This window comes from Argiope bruennichi, chromosome 1, assembly GCF_947563725.1.
Source record: "Argiope bruennichi chromosome 1, qqArgBrue1.1, whole genome shotgun sequence".
Lineage (NCBI taxonomy): Eukaryota > Metazoa > Arthropoda > Arachnida > Araneae > Araneidae > Argiope > Argiope bruennichi.
In genome coordinates, this window is record NC_079151.1 from 127,427,115 (window position 1) to 127,450,825 (window position 23,711).

Here is a 23,711-nt window from a genome sequence, read left to right on the forward strand (position 1 = left end):
GCATTGATTTTACCAACAAAAATAGCAATATGCATTTGTGCTTTAAAAAAAATTTTTTTTTTTAACTGCAAGATAATAAAGGAAGTAAGATACAATTACATAAAAAATATTTTTTAAAATTAATATAGAAATAATATATAATGACATAAAATGCATAAATAATGCAAATATAATTTTAAACAATATTATAAGACATTTAATAATCAAATAATATATAGTCACTGCTGCAATTTTTATCTACAGAAAAATTTGCATTTTTAATAAATTTTTTTTAATAAACTTCTTCAAAATTTTATTGCCGATTCTTACTATGCCTTTCAAAAATACTATTCATAGTTTCAATTTTGGAATAATATACATTCCAAATAATTTCAATAATTAATTACATTCACAATAATCCATTAAAAAAAAGTGCAAATTAATAATATATAATTTGCATTCAAAAATATATTCTCATTATCTTTTCATTTTCATTTACAATCCTATTATTCTACCATTTATCAAGCTGAAAAAAATAAGGAAAAAATATGTCATGTAAAATTTTGAGATAAATAGCATCCAAAGTACCTAATAATGCAAACCATCATGAGTTAAAGCCACTAATAACTTTTATTCAAATACAGATTTTAATTTTTTTTAAATAATGTGGTGTCAACAGGTAAGAATATGCATTAGAGAAAGAGCATTGAAGCATTGGGCCATTATTACCTACCCTATATATTAACCTTATTTCCACCTGTTATAGACAAGCCACAATGAAATATAACAATACAACCATTATGAAATAATAGAAATTCTTGAGGGATGGACCAATGCTAAAGAAAAGTATTATTCATTTTTGGACAAACAATGGAATATCTTATTAATGAAGCCAAAGTTAAATGCAAGGTACATTAAGTTGCATTACTGGCATATTTGCAACATGCCAAGCAATTCAGAAAATGGCCCACATGGATGGACAGTGATGCCACATACTCAATACTGTCCTATACTGGTACGATCAGTTTCTATCTGAATAACTGAAATTTGGACAATAATTGTGAAGAAAAAAATAAACTCATTGTATGTGTTAAAAGTGCTTATATATATATATATATATATGCTTTTGTGTCATGGAGACAAAGATGGTTGCAGTGCAATACAGCAAATTACAAATATTTTTAAACTTACTTAGAAGCACAGTCTTCACTGATACTGCTACAATTTCTACCACTTGATATTCTTAAGGAAGCAGGAAACAGAAAATTGACTAACAAATCAGGTATTAATACCTTCCCTAAATTGGAAAAGAGTAATAATTACATCATAAATAAAATAATAAAAATACATCACAAATAGAATATAATTAATGTAGCAAATGAGCAAAGATAAGAGATAGTTTTATAGAAAGATAATATAGAGACAGTTTTACAGAATGAATAAATTTTTTTGTTCAAAAAAAATTTAATTTAATTTAATGTAAAAAATTTGTAACACTAAATTATAATCCCCCCCCCCCCAAACACACACACAAAATGCTGTTTAACATTGTTTTTTGTAATGATTAAAAAAAATATCAAAAGGAAAATTTGCATTTTGACAATGGAAAAATGTTCTTTTTTTCTTTCTAAGACTTTTTATTATATGATACACATGCTTGGAGAGAGAGAGAAAAAAAATTAAACTTCATAAAATAATGAATCATGCCAAAGATAAATTAATGATAATTAAATGAGAAGTAAAATAAATATTATTACTTGAACAAAAAATGAAATCATTTATACAAAAAGTACTTGAAACATTAAAAGATCTCAAGAATGATATAACTCAACTCTGAAAAAGCTTAAATCTGCATTTCCATGGAAATGTGAAATGTCTGATTGAAAATATTAGGAACATGTTTTCTACACAATATCAATTAATATTGAAATGAATTATTACATACAAAGGGGCACTATGGTATAAAATGTCTAGTAAAAAAAATAAATTCAGTTATAAACACTTCAAAATATAATAGAAAGCAATACAATTTTTTTTAATTTTCCATAAAACAGCATTCAGATTATTACCTTTTTACAACATTTTTAATATGCAATTCAATAAATATTGAAAAAGTAAAAGTGGTTTTTTAAAAAATAGTTGATCATACCAACTTCTTGCTTCTGTACACCATCGCAAGTCAAGAGAGTTTTAACAAAACGAAAATGACCAGCCATCAATGCACTATCAGCAGACTGAAGTACAGTAGAAGATGATGGAGAAAATCCTTGAAGCCATGCAATTTCATCTTCAATCATTTGTTTGGGATCAACATGAAGGCGCTTTTGATCGAAATCTGTGAGGAGAAGCTTCAATTAATAATTTCATTGCGCCAAAAAATAATTTCAAACAAATTTTTAATGCTTATCATATTTACAGACACTTCTACATAAAAAGAAAATTACTAACTAATTTTTCTAATCACTAAATAGTTTTAATCAATTAAATCATCAACATCCAAATTAAAAAATCATAATCCTCCGCAAATTAACTGCAACCTTACCACATATTTTAGCATAAAACAAAATTAATAATCATGTATTAAATTAAGATTAAAATATATTTTAAAGCACTTAAATAAACAATATATAAATTTCATAATTATAATTTTGACTGATACTCACAAATTAATAGTAATTCTTTTAAGTATCCATTTCTGCCCCCCTATTTAAAGTGTGATAATTTAGCTTTCTAAGTGAATAAAGCAAACTTTTTTTTAAATATTTTACCCTTAGAATTTTATGAGCATAACATATTAAAGCATGAATAATTGGCTCTTGAAATGAGCAAGAAATCAGAAAAGGTCATTTGTACTTCTTAGAGGGTTAATGTAACATAAAAAAAACGCCGAATATGTATGGAAATTTTAATAACAGTTTCTAAAATTGCCCCAAATGTGAAAAAGCTCTTAACACTTTTGTGGCATTTTATATAAATTATATATTCTTTGATACTTATAAATGCAAATATGATAAAAAAAATTGTTTAAAACATAGCATTAAAATTTATTGAATATTTGAAGTCATAGAGCTTTCTTATTCATCATTTTTAATTATTTCCTTGTTATTTTTTTAATTCTGGAATCATGAAGAAATGTTTCCAGACATGATACAGGTTTGGAACTAAAAAAGCTGAACTACATAAAATAATGAAATGTGTGCCAAGAATAAATGCCAAGAAGCCAAATATGTTTAACTGAACAATAAAATGAATAAATTTATACAAAATATGCTTGATATATTAAAAATATTGCAGAATTATATAAAATCCATCTCAAGAATGATAAAATTCATTACTGAAAAGGCTCAAACTTATATTTCCTGAGAATGAGTTACAACAAAATTGAGTAATAACATTTCAAAATTGAGTTACAACAGTTATTTCAACATTCTAAGGTTGTTTTTTTAATGGAAAAAATTTATAAAGTCATGCTTCATAACATAAAATTCTGTATTCATTTTCATTCATTTTCAGCAAAATTTGCAAAAACTCTCTACTTTAAACATTTAAAAAAATAGTAACTAAAGATTCATTGAAAAAAAAAAAAAAAACAGTGCCCCATATTGTTTTGGAGTGAGGTATTAAAAATAGGTTACAAATTCATTCAAAACTATAGCTTAATTAAAAGCATATAACCTATTTCAATTTTTTTACAAATTAAATGCTTTCTAAAATTTTCAGAATTAGGAATCTTTATGAATTTATTCATTGTCTAAACTTTTGCATTGTAATATAAAATTTTAGTTTTCTTTTCCAGGCATTTGATATATTTCTATATTTATAAAGTTGTTTCAACTAAATTAAATACATTTGGATATATCATAATTACATTAAAGAATAATAATTTCTTTTTTATAAATGTAGATTTTTGTTGTGTGGAGAAACTGCGTTGGCATTCATTCAAAACCATCATACAGTATTTTTTGGAGCATCATACAGTATTTTTTAGTGGTTCAAAACTCTCCATAATTGAATATTGTACAAATACTGGAATATTGGGTCATTTATCAAGTGCAGTAAAGAGATTAAATGCAGTTAAAGCAATAAAAGTAAGTAATTTAAATATCCTTTATTGCTTGGAAATTTTGTGTTTTAAAACTTTTCGGAATAGTTTAGAATCATTATACCTGTTAGACCATGAAGAAGTCTGCAACCAAGCTCAAAATATTCAGTGCACTGACTAAGAAGTCTAAAAAACATAAAAAGAAATATATCAAAAATAAAATTTAAATTTATTTTTTTAATATATATATATATATATATATATATATATATATATATATATATATATATATATATATACATAATTCCATTAAGCTTTTAAATCATTACATTGAAAAACTTCATTAAATAGTAATTTTTTCAAAATTTTCAGAACCAAACAAAAAATAGTTTGATATTTTTGGATTTTTGATAAAAGAATATCATCTTACACCATACCTTGCATCTTAAAAATATTCAAAACTTTTATTTTCATTTTTTTTTTCAATTTTGGCACAAATAAATATAATTTAATTTTTAATTTGATTATCTTATCTTTTTTTTTTAATAAAAAAATGCATCGAATCCTATGCATCGCAGCTTTCTAAAATGATTAAATCAACAATCAACTAAAGAAATAATTTGTCTTTGTTTAACTTTTTACATTATAAGTAACAAAACAATGCAATTTCTGAAATGAAAAAAAAAAATGCATTTACCTTTGACTATCACCTCTTATACAACTAGACTGTACCCACAGCGGTAGACGAGCTTTCAGAAGAACTCCAATAAGAAAATCTCTTGGAGTAACAGGAGAATTCACCATTGTAGTACTCAGTTTACTGAATTCTTCTAACGCACATTGCCTTACAACATGGCTTGATGAACACAGAATAATATCAATAACAAACTCACTAACACACGGTACTGTAACAAATTTACCTGAAAATAAGATATTTTTATAATTAGAATAGAACAGCAAACTCCTGCAAAGCATAAGTATTAATACATTGTGTGTAAGAAAAAAAAATCACACTTTATAAATTCAACTTTCTACAGAAAAAATAAATTAGGTCAAATTATAAAAGCATGTATAGTTTATAGAAATCTATTAATAGCGTTGTGATTAAAAGAGGAAGATGAAATAAACTCCAACTGAAGAACTTTCATAACTGCTTAATACATAAGATACAATTACGTTTTTTTAAAAGTTTGCATCACTCATTTTTGTTTGGAAAAATGAGTGATGCAACTCAAGTTCATAATAAGGAGTGAGTTCTCTCATAAAGAAATAATTTTTTTCTCCATTTGATTGATTTGTAAAAGACAATTGCTGTGCACATTTCTTTACATTCATTAAACTTTTTTGACAGTTAAAATTGCTTTTAGCTAAAAGACATTAAATTGTAGCTAAATTAATCAGTACCTACAATGATTAAAAATTTAATTCAGAGAAAATAGCCCTTTAAAGATATATGATTTCTGAAACCATTACTACACCCGCTTTTCCTACTTTTTGCCTTCTTGTTGAGAATATGCAGCTCTCACAGGACATGAATTCAATATGGCATTAAAGAATTGATTCTATACAACATTAAGAATTACGAAAGTTCACTGGCTTCTCAAAAATTGGCGACAAGTTTTACTGCTAACGAGAGTGAAAAAATCTTGTCTCAAGATATTTTCGTTGTTTGCTTGTACAAAATCCAAGCATTTATGCCAGCTAAATCAAGAATATTAAAAAATACTTGGAGAGGCCATTTGCAAGAATTAGATTTTATAGTATATTTCCCTGCAATTTGATTGGCCATGTCTACACCAAATTTAGTTTCATTGTAATATGAAATGGTCCCAGGTAAACGTTTATCATTTTTTTCAATTTTTACAGATTTGTGCTTTAAACTAAGTACTTTTTTTTTTTTTTTTTTTTTTTTTTTTTTGCTTACTTTTATAAATTGGAAGATTACAATTATCTGTTGTGAAAATTTTCGATAAAAAGCATTCCATGTCATCTCTTTTTTTGTTTCGCAATTGTTGGTTAATTCCCTTTTATTTGAGATTTGGTAGATAGCTCCAACTAAAGTAGTTTTTTTTTTTTTGTTACTTTTTTTTTACACTAAAATGGCAATCTAAAATTTTAGGAATTTTCTGGAAATTTTAATTTACAGTTATTTTGATTTAAACAAACGACACAACAGTCTTTACAGAAAAGTGCAACTAACTGAATACAATACATTGAATATGGAATACATCATAATTTCTGATCCAATAACCTTATAAAGCAATAAATTGTTCTCCCGGTCTAGTGACCGGTTATGGTAGATAACAGTAGACAACAATTATTACTCAAAATAAACAAAATTCGAATTTTAAAAAATAGAATATTAACTGTATATAATTCTTAGAAAAAGTCATGAAGTCAAATGTGCATTATGATAAGACAATATGCCAATTTTGAAGTTCATAATCGGCCATTTGACTGGTTATGGTATGTTTAGTGTTAACAACTGTAAAAAATAATGAAATCTAAAAACTCATTTGCCTACTTCTTTTATAAAACAAATATTATATATATCTTTCAAAGAAATTACAAATAATATGTAATTTATGGGTTAAACTGAACATTAAGTAGTGCAGAATATCATTCAAGCAACATGAAGTAAAATTTCATAAGCTCCTAATTAGTTTATTTTAATTTTAAACCCATACAAGAAATATTATATTTAATCCTTGTTATATGAAATTACTATTTAAATAAACTATTCATTTATATAGGTACATTTTTATTCTTGAATTGTAATACAGAATAATTTAAGACAAAAACACTAATTCTCAAACAAACACTCAAATTTATTTTCTTTTTTTCTATACTAAATAATTTTCTTTATTACTAGAAAAACTGATTTTTCAAAAAATAAATTTATTTAATGAGTATTATTTTTGAAAAACACTTGTCAAAAAATAGAGAAATGGGAGATTACTTTTTAAAGTAAATTCAATATCTTTGTATTTCACATTAAATCATAAACTTTCAAAAGACAAAAAACTTACTGAAAACATCAGTTCGCATCTTAATACATGTTATTAAAAATTCCAGTGCTTTGACTGACAGGAGGACATCTTTTTCTCTGACATATTGTTGCTGAGCACAAACACCTCCATGAAGAACAAGCCCTTCATTACTATCACTGCCACTGCTAGCATTGCTACCTATAATATAAACATTTTTAATAGAGAGCAAAATGTGGAAAACTGAAATTTAGCATCATTACTGATTAACCTTTAAATTGAAGAAGAATAAAACTATGTTTATAAAACATGTTTTTTAACAGTTGAAATGTCATTGCTTTTTTATAAAAATTAATTTTCTTTATATAACAAATAAAAAAACTAATTTTCTAAATTTCACATAAAAAAAAAATCCTTCAAACATATACCCTAAAATGGATGAAATAATAAACTCCAGAATCTTTCATTTTCATCATATATTTACAATTACAAAGTGCAGATTAATATGTAAAGCTAAACAGTAAAATAACAGACTGTCCTTATTGCATTGCTTAGGCAAAGAATACAGAAAACACTGAAATAAGTATCAGATTAAAGATACAGATTCCAGTTTATATTCTACTTCTATAACCAAAAACCAAAAATTAAATATGCTTTCAAGTTTGACGTAAATAAAGTTCATATGTCAGGATTGAAATTTCACTTTATAATTATATTTGAAATATATACATTAACATGTGTAAAAAACATAATGGAATACATAAAAGATGGGAAAATGAAATTGACTGTAAAATGGCTTAAATAGCATATTTGTAAATATATTAAGTATTGCAGTTTTTCTTTTTATAAACAGTTATAAAATTGGCTCTCAATATATGGCTCGACATAAAATTTGGAAGAAATTTCGAAGAATTGCAAAGCCTTGCAATTGAAAAATATCTCAAATCTGCTTAAAAAGTGCAAATCCTTGCCTTTGAATTCTATTTGTTTGTATAAAGTACACTCTAAATGAATTTTAATTTACTTTTAAAATGGTATACCTGGCTAATGGAAGGAAAGAAGATTTAGAATTTAGATGATATAGCCAAAGAATTAGGATTACTAAAGGCGATGTTTCAAAATTATAGAATTAATAGGTACAAAGAGCAGATTATAAAAAACTTATTTACATCCATAATAATGGAAAGGAAAAGGATGAAAGACTTGCATCTACAAAGAAAAAGAAGAAAGAAAAATTTGCTACAGAAAAAAAAAGAGAGAGAGAGAGAAAGAGACTTGCTACTGAAAAAGATAAAGGAAGAATTACTATTAGAAAAGAGAACAAAAGAACTGCTCATGAAAGAAAAAAAAGAGAGAGAATTCGAGTTAGAAAACTTTAAAATACAAGATTGATTCAAAATAGCAGACAATGTAAAAGAGCTGACAAAAGGCTAACACTGATTTTTCTAAATTAAAACACAAAAAATGAGATTATGATTTTTATCCTAGAGAGGTTGATACTAAATTATATTCAAATAAATTTAAAAAAAAAAAAAACAATTAAGTTTTTTGAGGATTGAGAAAGATGTTGGTTGTATATTCAATCAGCTTCTTTCCAAGTGAGGCACTTAGAATACTAGGAGCTAGTTAGAGATGCTCAAGTTTATGAAAATGCTAAAAATTTTATTTTAAAATGATTTAATGACGAGTGGAAAAAAAGATTCAAACAACTTTTTCAACAACATCGAGAAAATATTGATAGTTACTTTTTCTTTGAATTGAGAAGTTTATTAGATAGTTAGATGTCAGAGTTACAGGCTACAACATTTGAACTATTCTCCAACTTAATAAGAACAGATAAAATCAAGTAAAGAACACTTCCCAAACATAAAGATCATTTTCTTCACTAAAGGCATAATTGTGTTACACTGATGAAATAGGTAGAAAAGTTATGTACTTGTGAAGACATCAAAGACACAAATAGAATGAATACATCAAACAGATACATCAAAAGACACACATTCCAAAATAAGAAAGAAAACATAATTTCAGAATTCAAAATATAAAGCTTGCAGTGAATTTTATCCTAAAAATGAAAACACTGAACATCAAGAATGAATCCCAGTTACTTATTATGAATGTAAACAAAACAGAACTCAGGAGGGGGAAAAAAATAAACATAAATCATGTTCCATCAAAATGAACATTACTTAAACACAAATGAAAGATATCCCTCTTTTTACATCAAAGCAGGAATAAATAACCCTATCCCTTTCAATGTTGAATCCGTGTAGGTTCCAAATCGCAACCTCTAATGCTGCAGCAGACTCACATAACTCAGTAGTAATTCAATTCCTTACAAGTCTCTGAAATCAATGTAGGATTAATGATGTCTTAGAATGGTAACAAAATTCTTTTTAAAAACCAGAGTTAGTATTTGCAATTTGGATGAACGAGAACATTCCTGGACTAATGCAAGAGGACGATGTTCAAAGAATATTACTGAAATCAAGGTTCATTAAACATCAGACTCTCTGACGCTGTGTGAACAACTCAGAACCTACCTAAAAAGGGTTTTTTTTTCCATCTCCAAGACTGCTATTCCCCAGAGTAGAAGATTTAAGAAAAATTCAGTACCTGTGCCAGAAGAATAACTATTCTTTGCAAGCCTTGAAAGGTTACACTGAAGGAAGTTGATGGACATATGTACTGGAAATACCAATAAACTGGAAGTCAAAAGTCCTCCCAAATCACGTGCATAAACTAAACATTTGCTTTGTATGCAGTGATAAATGACACAAAAAAAAAAAAACCCGATGAAATACATAAAAAAAAAATACCAAGATGAAACTGATTGTAAAATGGCTTAAAATAGCATAAAGATCTGTAAATATAAGATTATTCTTTTAATAAATAACCGCATCATATATTTTTAATTGTTTTAAGTTGAGCTAAAATTTTATTTATTCTTAAAATTAAATATAATCCATTTTTCCAATTCATAATTGCAATCTCACATATTCTACTGTGATATTCAACGAGCGATATTCAATTAAGATAGTTCAACGAGCAATATCAAATGTTGATTCTAATTAATATTTTCTTCAGCAGCATTTTAAAATAAAGATTTATCTTAAATGATAAAGTTATTTCTTCTGAAATATATATGCATTTGGTAGTAAAATGTTCTCTAAGTTAAAAATGTGCTGGCATTTTTTTTTTTTTTTTTTTTCATAGAAATATTCCTCATACACTAACACCCCAAAATCTTTTAACGTTCTTTATTTGAAAAACGAATCACAAGTCAGCAGGTATAAAATAATGCAAAAGTAATTTCAAGAGTATATCAGATATAAAAGCAATGAAATTTACCAGTGCTGCTTTGCCGACTTCTACCCATGCATGAATGAGTTCCTTCTTTAATTGGTAAAGTACAATTTACAAGTAGTAAATTACCAGCTGCTGCAGCCCAAGATAGGCGAACAAGATTCAGAAGTGTTTCCAAAAGATCAGCACATTTTATTGTCTACAAGAAAAGTTGACACATGACAAAAATTTTAAAACACAAAATATCCAAACAATAAAGGATATTAAAATAACTTACTTCTATTGCTTTAACTGCATTTAATCTCTTTACTGCACTTGACAAATCATCAGATATTCCAGTATTTGTACAATATTCAATTATAGAGAGTTTTGAACCACTAGAAAATACTGTATGATGTCCAAACAAATAGGATAATTCCAACCCAGTTTCTCCACACAACAAAAATCTATATTTTAAAAAAATGATTATTCTATAATGTAATTATGATATATCCAAAAGTATTTAACTTAGTTGAAACAACTTTCTAAATATAGAAATAGATCAAATGCCAGAAAAAAGAAAGCTTTAAAATTTTATATTACAATGCAAAAGTTTAGACAATGAAAAAATCCACAAAGATTTCAAAATATATTTAATCAATCTTCCTAACAGGATTTCTTCCTAACAGGAAAAACAAAAATAATATTGTCTCAAAAGTTTAGATAGAAATAGATAAACAAAAATAAATAAAATTTAAAATTTTAGATACTGGCTGCATATCAATTCCTGTTTATTAGTTCTTAATATAAATTTCCATCCAAGAAACTAAATCTTTCATGGTTTGAGGCTTGATTTCACATTAGGGTGGAACGAAAAAATCCATTTCTGATTTTTAACTTGTTGCCTTTAATTTTAAAGTTGCCCTTTGGAGTAGATAAAATAAATTATAAATATGAAAAATATTGGAGTAGGTCTTGAGGTGCTGCAAGAACGTTAAAGTTTCATAAAATTGAAATTTTTACTACATTTTAATTTTTTTTTTTTTACGAAATAATCAAATTTTGATTTTTAATTTGTAATAGCATGGAAAAGTTTGCCTTTTAGTATAGATAAGTTAAATAAAAATTATAAAAAAAAAAACCATTAGAGTATACCTTGAGGTGCCGCAAGGACATTAAGTTTCATAAAAACACACTTTTTTGCAAATTTTTCAGGATTTTTGAGTTCTTTGTCTATTAAATAAAAAGCTTTCATTAGGCATTATCATAAGAATAAAAGTATAAAACAGTTTTACTATTGCATTGGCATGATACTGAGTCGTCGATGAAGCAGTTTTTATTGAGGTAAGGCGTATATTTGTCTGTGTCCAGTGACAAGGACAGAGCTAGTTTCAAATCAGTAGCTTTGCAGAGTTCAGTTGAGTTGACGTCTCACCTTCATCTATTGTGTAACTGATTTGTTAGTTTGTGCTAGTGTGCTTCGCTGTGAGTAAAAATGACTCAGTCTAAATTAGAGAAGACAAAATAAAATATCAGAGTGTTCTATGTTTGGGAAATTTAATGATTTGCGTGAAATTGAACACACTACTGACGAATCTAATACTACTGTTAAATTAGACATAACCACAAAATTACTTCAGAAAAGAATCCTTCTGTAAGCAAAGTATGCAAAACTTTAATTCCCATAATAGAACAAATATGATCAAGAGCTTCTATTCCCGGTGCATCTAGCAAAACCTCAAAATTACTTCAGAAAAGAATCCTTCTGGAAGCGAAGTATGCAACACTTTAATTCCCATAATAGAACAAATGTGATCAAGACCTTCTATTCCCGGTGCTTCTAGCAAAAGAATTTCACAAATGACAAAAGATTACCATGCTAAATACAAGAATTTATTAAAGTCTAAAAGCAGAAAATGTTCAGATAAGTTTAATTCCAACTTCACAGAATATAAAGAAGAAACTAGACATTTATTTGATATTGCTGACTTGTATAAAAAGAGTGTCAGTTATGGAATACAAGGTTCTATATGATAAATGCTCTAACAGGAAAATGGTAATAGTTAATATTGATATTGTAACCATAAGCATTTTGAGGAAGAACAAAGCAAGAAAGAGTAAAGAACTACAGAGAATATTTTTTAAACAAGAACGGATAAAAAATACTAGTGCACTAGAAACGATTACTGGCGACAGTAACAACTCTGAAGAATAACAGTGTTCTTTACAAAAAGAGGCAAACCAACTAGATCCATCAAACAGACAAGAAGGGATAAAACTACCAAGTGCCTCTGCAGTTTAATATTAAGTTAAAACTTCATACAGAAGACATCTGAAGCTGAACCAAATAGTATAGAAACTAAAACCAAATAGTATAGAAACCAATAGTTATCGACTTTCCCTAGCTTCCTTGTCACATGTAATCAGTGGAAAGAGCTGCGAGACTGGTGGCCGAATTGGTTCAAAATGTCTGTGGTTCAGTCGCAAGAGAATGATACATAAGAGCAAAAATTGACTCATGTGTGAATATGCCAAAATTTAATTTAAAAAATAGTTTAATGTGGCATTGAAGTAGAAACAAACATTTTGCAGATGTAACATTTGTAATAATTAAGAATACAGAAGTATGAAATGCAAAATAGGACATACAAATTTTTTATTATTATTATACTTTGTAATTAATAATTTTTTCCAATTGTAATGCTTATATATGTATTTAAAATCATCTTTTGTAACGTTATATGAACAAAAAATTCATAAAAATATTTTAACAAAGTTTTTAATATTTTTAATTTTTTTTTAGAAACTTTAAGCTTATTATAGCACCTTGAAATATTGTTGTATTGCAACCAGAATTTTTTTTAAATTCTTTTTAAACCTAAAAGCAAACTTTTCATCACTATTGCCAAACTAAAATCTAAGACCCTTTTTAAAAAAAATTTTTTTTTTTTTTTTTTTTTTTTTGCAAATTTTAAGCTCTCTGTTTGAGGCAGATAATGTAATACTGAAACCAAAGTTTTAAATTTTTTTTTTTTTTTAACCTAAAAGGCAACTTTTCCGCATTATTACCAAAATAAAATCTAAGAAAAATTTTCAAAGGCCCTTTTTAAAAATTTCCATTTTTCCAATTTTTTTACAAATTTCAAGCTTGTTGTGGCACCTTAAGATAATGTAATATTGCAACCAAATTTTTAAATATCGTTTTTAAATCTAAAAGGCAACTTTTCTGCATTATTACCAAATTAAAATCTTAAAAAAAAAAAAAAATTAAGGTCATTTTTGCTCCACCCTACAGTGCATCCTTGAAAGAGTTCATTTATATAAGAATATTAACTATCATTATTGTAAACTTTGCAGCATATGATGCCTTAAAGATTTTCTATTGAGTTAAAAATCTGGATTACAAGCCGGCTAGTTAAGAACTTTAATGTTTTGAGAATTAAATCAGAAATTTGCTTACAATGTGAAACAAAGCACTGTCTTGCTAAAATACCCAGTGATGGCCACCTACAGACTCAACAAATATCAATCATCACCAAGCCACCACTTTATCTGCAACTACACATTAAGGTTCTTTGTACAAGTCATAACAGTACAATATCCAACAATTTGGGCCATCCAAATTCCATTCTTTCTCATTAATGAATATCGCTAATTGTCATTTCCGTCCATATGATATTTGATTTCAAGTACACAACATTCTTTGGGACTTGCAATGTGACATTAGAACATCCCCCCCCTTTTTGTAATGAATCATTTTCCTGTTCCAAAATTCATTTACAAACCAAACCCTTTGTTACCAAGAATCCCAGTGACCTTTGAATTTCACAAATAATCACCTGTTGGGTATTCATGCGTCTTTGGATCTAATGAGAACTACATTTATTTTTCACCTGTGACCTCTCAGAATTGCATTTTCCTTTATACATGCCTCCAGTAGATAAAACCTGATAAACAGATATCTTTAATTATTTAATAATAGCTAAAATTTTCGAAATAAGTTCAAATTCAATTTTTAGCCAAATTATAACCTCATCCATATGATTTTCTTTTGCTTACAGAATCTCAACTACCAAGACACTTCATTGCTCGAAATCCATAATGTCATATTTTTTTAATTTGTACATGCTAATCAAAATTTGCAGAAACTTGCAATTAAGTTTAAACTTTTGCAAAAGTGAATTTCTGTTTTTATCTAAAAATCTATTATTATAGTAAACAAAATAACTATAAAATTTTACTATAGAATTTTTTTGACACTAGACACTTTTGACACTTTGACTATAGAATTTTAAAACAGTTTTAGAATATGTTTAAAAGCTTTTCTAATTCTACTATCATAAATCTAAATTTTAAATTCAGTGATGTCAATGTCTAAGCTTTTGCATTATTATTTATTGGATATTAAGTATCGCACAACACAAACATACATATAAATATTTCAACCTAAAACATAACTTTGACAAATAGTCAACAGAATTCTTTTCATATTATTTAAGCATTTAAAAGCACAGTTTTTTTTATCAGTATTATTATTATTAATTATACAAAATCCAGAAATTATTCCATTACACTTTTTTTTACCTTGCAATGGCCAAAGCAGTTAAATAACACCCTTGTCGAATATCATAATCCACATCATTTGGTATACTGTCCTTTTGTAGTACCTTTAATACTAAAGTCAAACCACCAGCAGAAAGAAAATCATTGCTAAACATTTGAGCACTTTGTACAGTGTTAGTGTCCTGAGAAACGGGCATTAGCTTTCCACTTAAAGCCTATGAAAAACAATTTATAAAATTGTTATGAAATAAATATTTTAGATACATTTCGAAAAATCAAAAAAAAAAAAAAATTATGACGACTTTACCTCTAAAATATATAAAAGCTTGAAATGAGAAATCTGATACGAAACATCAAATAAATTTTTTAAGACTTCTTTTGGAGATTCACATCGTTCTTTGGTTGGTGAAGTGACAGTAAATTTTTTAGGACTAGACCTTGGACTGCTCTTTGGAGTGGTTGGTGATGGAATTTCAGTTACTTTCTAAAAATAAAAATTTTTAAAAAATGTTCACATCTAAAATTGTTACAAATTTACTATCAAATTAGAAACAGTAATTATTATAAACCATTATGGATTTTAAAAAAAACTTTTATAAGTATATTGAATTAATTACTTTGGCACTTATTGAATCCAATGCATCCAATATAGCAGGATCAGTAGGAATAAGATGTAACAAATTCCTTACTTGAGATGTGACTCTAAAATTACAAAAAAAGGAAAAATATATAACAATTTTTATACAAAAAAAAAAGATGATAAAAATATTCTCAGATTCAAAAATTTAAGATAAATTAGATGCAAAATTAATGAGGGATTCACTATAGTTGTTTTCTAAAGCATGACATTTGATTTGCCACTTTTAATATAGCTAACATATTAAAAATATGCAACACTTGATGCTTTTGTTTCAAAAATTAATCTTCAAATAAAATCAAACTGTAAATTAAATTAAAAGAAATTTTACCATCCATATTGGAAAATAACAAAGTTATGAAATATTAATTAAACCAATAATTATTTTTGCTTTATCTGTCATCTTACAACTGGCAAAATGTATATATAATGCATCTCAAGAATGGGAAAAAAATCAATCTTTGAAGTAGGGAAGAAAGGGAAAGACAAAGATTTCTCATAGTTTTCACTACTTTATTTGCAATATTCATATAAATTTGAAAATAATCACTTTCAAGCTCTAATGAAAGTATTCCTAAGACTGAACAGAACAGCATTTCAAATTTTTGATCTCAAATACATTTAGAATTCTGAAGAAAATTCTCATGGATTATATTTCAAAAATCCTAAAAATTAGCATGGCATAAATATCTGACACAATAATTTCATAATATTTCAGGATGTCAATATGATACATGCAAACGTAAACATAATTTATAATCATTTCTCTAACAAGGCAAAAAAAAAAAAAACAATTTTGAAAAATTTAAGAAAAATTAATTAAGGTTTTATTTAAAATATTAACCATCTTTGGATCTTTGGTAACAGCTTTTTTTTTTTTTTTTTGCTGTTAAAATTGTTTCTAAAAAGATCCTTTAAAAATAATAAGACAGAAAACATGAATTTAACTGAACTACAAATTACTGGACATGCAAATTAAAAAGTGAATCTATTATGAAACAAATGCAGAAATTAAAATTATCAAGTAAACAACTCATGGAATCCCAAATATCAGTTTTCAAAATTTGATACTTAAAATTAATGTCTGAAGCCATGCTCCCAAAATGTTTATTGACCATTAAAATGCTCTCCAAACTGTTGCAATCATTGTAAATGTCCACATTTGGCGATTTTGTTACAATTTGGAATACAGAGTATTTGGATAAAGAGTATCATAATCATTGACTTCAACCAATTTAAAGATTTAGAAAAAATACCATTTTATTGATTGGAATTATAACTGCTTCTCTGGGAAGGATTTTCTTAATTTTAGGAATCAATAGCACAGGAAAGAAACTTCTTTTATTAACTTATCTCAAAATTATGCAAGTAATTATCATATTTTTATGTGTATTCAGATGCAAATTATTTATTTGTGTAATACAAAACAAGAAAAAGAATTTATTTGAAGTATTAGTATGTTGCAAGTATATATTGTAAACTATACTTCACAATTTTACAAATATATATATATATATATATATATATATATATATATATATATATATATTAATGAAAATAATAATTTAAATTCCAATACAATGTCAGTTATGCTTTTAATGCAAATATCACCTCTTTGCAATATAACTATTCCAGTCTTAGAGTCCTAAATGCCAGTCTTAGAGTCCTGATACAAATAGTATTGATCATTTATTTAACACACATTCAATTGTTTATATTTAATTTATTGTATTTAGCAGAAAAATATAATTGTTTCTGAATAATCTAAGAAACATTGTTATTGTGAATATTACCTGGGATCTTCATGTGTGGATAGCAAATACAATTTTTCAAACACTTGTCCACCAGCTGCCATAACTACACCAGGTAAAACTTTTTCCTAAAAAGAATGCATCATGATTTAACAAAACCTATTCTATTTTTTAAGAAGAATCCATTTTTTTTTTTAATGAATTCTACAAAAAAAAATTTGGACAGCAATATTAAACTAAAAAAGTAGAGGAAAAAAATTTCACAAACATTTATAATCATTATGAGAATAATATTTCAAAAAAAAAATATATTGGTTTAAATTATGCTTTAAATTCAATTTTGTGTGTATAGTACAAAAAATATTATTGTATGAGAATAAAAATTTTTGCTAATATTAGAAATTATATATTTTATTAAAATAACAAAAATTCAGATTGACATCAGATTAGTTTCCAGACAGTTTTAAAGATAAAATAATGTATAACTAACTTGATCCAAGAAATATGAAACATGATTTCCAGATGTTGCACAATCAGACAGAAGAGTTAAGGAACCATAGCCAGAATAAGTCCTTGAGTCCTATAAGTAAATCATTGTTTGAAAATAACAGAAAAAAACTCCACAGAAAGTCAATAAAAAGGTTAAAATAATTCTTTTTTAAAAATATGTCATGGAATTTTAATTGCCACCATTTTTGAAATTATATAAAAATTATTTTGAAGTGAATCTTATAATTTTTCTAATGCAAGCAAGCTACATTCAGAAAATGGAAATTGTATCTGACTCACTCAAAGATCTGACTCAAAGCTCTACCTCTCCTAGAAATAATGCCACAATGGTAGGAGATAGTTTGACTACTTTTTTTTTTTTAATTTTATGTCTGACTGTTTAAATTTTTAATAAAATCAAGTCCAGAATCAATGGACTACATAAAATACGAGACTTTACTTAAAAATTCTCACCAAAAAAAATGTAAATCAATATTTGTAGATTTACACAAAATAATAATTTTTTTTATGTTGTAAACATGAGCATTCTAAATAATAAGAAAAAATATCATAAATGATTACAGCCAAGTGGCAGTTTAAATTTAAAGAATGTACCATAAGATACTAATGTTAATTATAATATTATTTGATTTCACACACTTATACAATTTTTAAAATTTAATAAAGTATTAAAAAAAGGAAAATATATAAATTCCTTCAAAGGATATAATACCTGTGAAGAAAGAGCAGTTGACATTCCACCACCAACACATTTAATAATAAGAACTTGACCATCACGAATATTTAGCTGATTCATTAGCTGTTGTTCTCTATTTTTAGGAATCTGCTTGAAAGAAAAGAAAATCATAAGAAAATGTTAAGCATTTGTTTAATCATCAAGTCATAAAATATACTTAAAACTATTTTAAGAAATTATTTTCTTAGTTAATGATAGCTGATTTTTTAAATTTTACACACTTTTGCAACTAAATGATTTTGTATAAGCCCAATTATACATTCGCTTTCCTTCTAAATACCAAATTTCACATAACTTAAAGATAAATTCTTTTGTTTATGATGTTGCAAAAATATGTTTCTAAATTAAAATCATGCCAATTATTGAAATAATGAAACAAATGCAAAATACAGACAAAAAGGAACATTATTGCAAGAAATATTGAAAATGTTGCCATGAAATAGAAAAATTTAGTTAATTATCTTGCATAAAATACTATATCCTATAAATTCATATATATTATGTGTATTCAAATGCAAAGGAGATCACAATCATACACAAAGAAATTTTGTACATCATGCAATACAAGGCACTATGCGAGACACTGCTTCTCTTTTTCATCTTGCAATAAGTTTATAATTACAGTTCATGTGGAACTATACGTAATTGCTATTAACATTTCTGACTAATTGAAAACCGATGCAGGAAGCAGATGCCTTCAAAGTAGGAACTCCTGAATTGCTGATGGATCCTGATGCTTGGATATCCACTGTATACAAACTCTGCCAAGCTTTCTGTGGATTATGTGATGTTTAATTCTTTTATTTAACAACAATACAACAGGAATTTCACTTGTGGTGATCTGATGATTCTGTAACATGAGATCCTTCATGGACAAAATTATTACTTTTGGTCGCAATGAGCGCTTGCTTAGGGCATGACAAGTCCTTAATTCTTACACACCCAGCTTCATAATGCTGATGTCATCAGAGTATAGTGCACCATGTGAGATAATGATTTCTATATAAATTTTTCATCCAGCAATAAATTAGTGAAGCATGTTTCCTTTATGTTTGAAAAATTGAATAACTGCTCATTATATTGATCTGAAGGAATCCAACATGCAAAAAACTACAGAAATAACTCTAGAAATAAGGATATTAACAAAAGTCATTAACTATGTATATGCAACAAGGAATACAACCATGTCATCCATTGGCTAACACATTAACTTATTTGATACAATGCTGCCACAACTTTTTATTTGGGCAAACCTCAAAAAACGTAAAATAAGCAATATAAAACTGCATATAAATATTATATTAACATACCACATTTTCTTCTTGGTAAAGGTGAACTTGCATTGGATTTTGATGCAGATATTGAGCAATTCTTTGTTTTACAGACCCCAGAGTTTCATTACTATGTGACTGCATAAAAAATAAAAATAGTTTAAAATTATTAATTAAAAAATAGTTTAAAATATTTAAAAAGACCTTTAAAAATGCTAGTTTATGTTGAGAAACCAAACATTATCTTGTCATTTAATAAATATAATTAATAAAGTCAAAGTCAAATTATTAACACTCACTACAACTAGGTGTTCTTCTTTTGATGAATCAACACATATCTTAATTAGTAAAGGATGGCCAATAAACGATGTTCCATGAGGTAGAATAGTTCTTGGAGAGAAATGGTTCTCTTCAATGGAAGAAATGTACCTCTCGGCAATTTGCAGCAAACGACATATGCTTTGAAATTTTTCAGCTCTAACATAAAAAAAAAATGTTCAATCCATTTAAATGTACATTAAAAAAAAGATCTATCAAATTTCTCAATTGAATGAAAAAAAATGTAACTTTCCTTATTCATAAATTTAAAATAATTTTTTTTTTACTATATATCAATTAATAAATTACACATCAAGCCAATTTATATAATAAAAAGCATGAGTGGACTAAATGAGGGCAAACTTTTAGAAAAAACGAATGTATTAGATGTGGATTATTATCTCACTTTAAGACTTTCTTTCTCTCTCTCTCTTAAAAAGCAGAATAAAATAAATACCAACAGAATGCCAATTCAATTACTAATGCAATATAATAAATTTTATGATGGTACTTTATTAAACCAAATCAAAAAGGCTCCAAATTTATTGCACACATAATAATTTATTTAAAGAAATGTCTGTTTGGTAAACTAAAATATAAAGAAAATGCTTACGTTAATTATCTCAACTTAAAGCATCAATATTCCACAATTATTCACAATTAAATATAAATTTCTTCTTAAATAAATAATCTATTCATATAGTTTAATTTATTGTTAAAATATTATTCTCCTAGATTGCTCCAAATAATACAGAATCCAAATACAAACAGCCATAATTTATATGTCACAAGAAATAATTACTTTATTGAAGTGTTAGTTGTTTGTATTAAGATTATTCCAGTATTGTTATTGTTGTAATAACCAGTGAGGATGTATAAGTAAATACTAATAGATTAAAATATTTCATAACATAATTTTAAATTTTACATTAATTAAATAACTTTCAAATCCTGACTTTTTTTAATTATAAAACTAATAAAAACATTGAAAATATTTTTTATTGAACACCTGATACTTCAGAAGTAACTATGTGACAAATTTAAAAATTTTCAACCATATAGCATTTTTAATAATTTCTGAATCACATTTGTTCTTGTGATATAATGTATAATTAGTAAGCCAGCCTATAAACATCATCATGTTAACATATTTCCCAATAAGTTTATTTATTTTCTAGAATAGTAATAACTTTCAAATGTTGTTAGTGCTTACCTTTTAGCTGCTGGAGAGGCAGCAACTTCAAGCACGGACACAGCAGTGAGAGTCTTGGTAGCATTGGAAACAGCTGTAACCATTGCATTTGAACTCAATGCCACTGACTGAGACTGAAATAAAAAGTCATTTATTTTATTACTTGTAAATTTTGAAATCACAGAATATATGATGATATTTATACCCAAATACAGAAAAAAAAAATTTAATAGAATATTAATCTAATATTAATACAAATACAAATTTAAAAGTAAATTCATACATTATGTACTAAATAACAGTATAACTTTTTTAGATCAGTACTAAAACTCCTATCAAACAATGATACTAACCTCTAATCTTTTGTAGCATTCATTAATAAATCTATTATGTAGAGATAGGACATCCTAAATATGGAGGAAAAAATATTAAAAATCATATAACTTTAAAATAATCAAAAATAACAATAAATTTGCAAAAAAAATTAATAAAAAAAAAGAAGCAAAAAAAATTGAAAGTTTAAAAGCTATATTATAAATCCTTTTTTAGATGCAAAATAATAATAATAGCATATTGAATTACTATTTCAATACTACTTGAAGATAAATTCAAACAGCTAAGAGACATTTTAGTAATTTAATTCATTAATAATTACATTGTCAATGAATAATATTTAAGAATAAGACTGCTCAAGATCCAAAATTAAAAATTTTAAATTCATAACTATCAAATTTAGAATATTCAATGTTGTAATAGGATGTTAAACAACAGAAAATTGTCTATGACATGGCATTAACAGAAAATCCCAAGTTATAACAAAATTCTAAATAAAAAAAACAGCACTTTGACAACCAAATTTTGCTTAAAAATAATTAATGCATTATTTTAATAAACAATAACGATTTCTTTACATACATGCACATGATAACTTTCACGGATTCTTTAAATTAAAAGCAAGTAACCCAGCAATTTTTATCTGAACTAATATCTCGGGGGGGGTTTTCTATATAGCACCCTAATCAAATCAATATATTTTACACTAAAAAAAAAAATTCACCGCAATATACAGCAATGTAAGTATCTGTAATATGTTTCGGTACGGAAGAGTGGTTTTCATGTAACTTAAAAAATAATAAAGCTAAAAAGATTTTTTAATCTTGCTTCATTCCAATTAAATGAATTCACTATTTAATACACATAAACATTTACAGCATTAATCATTCATTTATGCTGTAATCTTTTAATTAAATTTTATAAAAGCAATGTAGAAAGCAAATATTAGAATTCCAGTATTCTTGAAATATAAAACAAAGCAAAGAAATATTTACAAATATTAAATAATTAATCTCTTACATATATTAAATAATTTATCTCTTACAAATATTAAATAATTAATGATTAAATCTAAGTCTTATAATTATAAAAATTGATTAATTATAAAAATATTTACCTTCTTGAGTCTAGGCACCAAAGCATGATAAGATATTTCTAATAAATATTCAATAGCAACATTTGCTATGTGCTCTTCACTAGATAAAGCAGTTTGCCATAAGAAATCAATTCCATTTAATTCTAACTTTTCAACATTCTACAAAAATGAAGCAAACAAAAAATTAGTTCAAACATCAATATTTTACAATAAAATTGATAACTAAAAAGCACAATACAGTGAATGTATGGAAGATATTCAGGAAAATATGTTATTTAGAATTTGTTAAACCATTAGGCGTTAGAAGACAACCAGAGGGATCGGAAAAAAAAATTAATAATATCTGCCTATTTATGAATGGAATAACAGAAAGCACAACAAATTAAAGTAATGAAACATGGTATGCAAGTTTGATATCAAAATTATACATCTATAATAAAGTTTTGGACTGACTTCATGGACAGAGCACAATGTAAAAAGAAAATGATCAAAATAGTTACTTCATTTTCTTAATTAAAATTTAAAGGGAGGGACATGCTGTAGGAGTATACAAGAAACTCTAGAGGCTAATGTAGCTACTGGTTCCTGTTTTTGGTCATTCATAAAAAATAAAAAAAACTGAATATATAAATGATCTCAAAACATGTATAATACTTTACAAATGGACTCAAATATATATGTACAACATCCTATAGATAAAAAGCTTATAAGCTTATATATGCTTTTTTATTAGCTTAATATGATTATTAAAATTATAAAATAAAATAATATAACTGAAATTAATGGCATATTGTAATCAGAAAATTCTGTGTTAAAAACTTTTGTTTCAGCATTAAAAAAAAATGTAACAGAAATCTTAATTTCTACATACCAAGCCAGAAGAATTTCTTTTTAATTTGTGATCTGCTGAATTGACACTTTCAAAGTATGTTCTGAAGCAGAGGAAACCTAAGATATAATAATATGAAAAAAGAAAAATGATTTAGTCTGAAAGTAAAATTATTTAATATC

At 26.1% G+C, this 23,711-nt stretch overlaps 1 protein-coding gene across 3 annotated transcripts in view; it reads right to left on the reverse strand.

The window, feature by feature from the left end:
• The window catches only part of LOC129975271 (ubiquitin carboxyl-terminal hydrolase 24-like), a 95,388-nt gene that overhangs the window by 28,540 nt on the left and 43,137 nt on the right, over positions 1–23,711 (reverse strand). For 2 of the 3 annotated variants that reach the window (XM_056088405.1, XM_056088349.1), the window contains 19 exons: positions 23,572–23,648; positions 22,722–22,859; positions 21,625–21,678; positions 21,293–21,405; positions 20,061–20,238; positions 19,801–19,899; positions 18,467–18,580; positions 17,735–17,824; positions 17,287–17,372; positions 15,474–15,558; positions 15,164–15,340; positions 14,878–15,071; positions 10,592–10,760; positions 10,360–10,513; positions 7,051–7,209; positions 4,719–4,941; positions 4,146–4,207; positions 2,129–2,314; positions 1,171–1,276 (listed from right to left, as the gene is read on the reverse strand). In XM_056088405.1, the coding sequence (XP_055944380.1) occupies positions 1,171–1,276; positions 2,129–2,314; positions 4,146–4,207; positions 4,719–4,941; positions 7,051–7,209; positions 10,360–10,513; positions 10,592–10,760; positions 14,878–15,071; positions 15,164–15,340; positions 15,474–15,558; positions 17,287–17,372; positions 17,735–17,824; positions 18,467–18,580; positions 19,801–19,899; positions 20,061–20,238; positions 21,293–21,405; positions 21,625–21,678; positions 22,722–22,859; positions 23,572–23,648 (2,464 nt within the window). The remainder of the gene's footprint in view (positions 1–1,170; positions 1,277–2,128; positions 2,315–4,145; positions 4,208–4,718; positions 4,942–7,050; positions 7,210–10,359; positions 10,514–10,591; positions 10,761–14,877; positions 15,072–15,163; positions 15,341–15,473; positions 15,559–17,286; positions 17,373–17,734; positions 17,825–18,466; positions 18,581–19,800; positions 19,900–20,060; positions 20,239–21,292; positions 21,406–21,624; positions 21,679–22,721; positions 22,860–23,571; positions 23,649–23,711) is intronic. The other variant, XM_056088457.1, reaches the window with a different exon arrangement.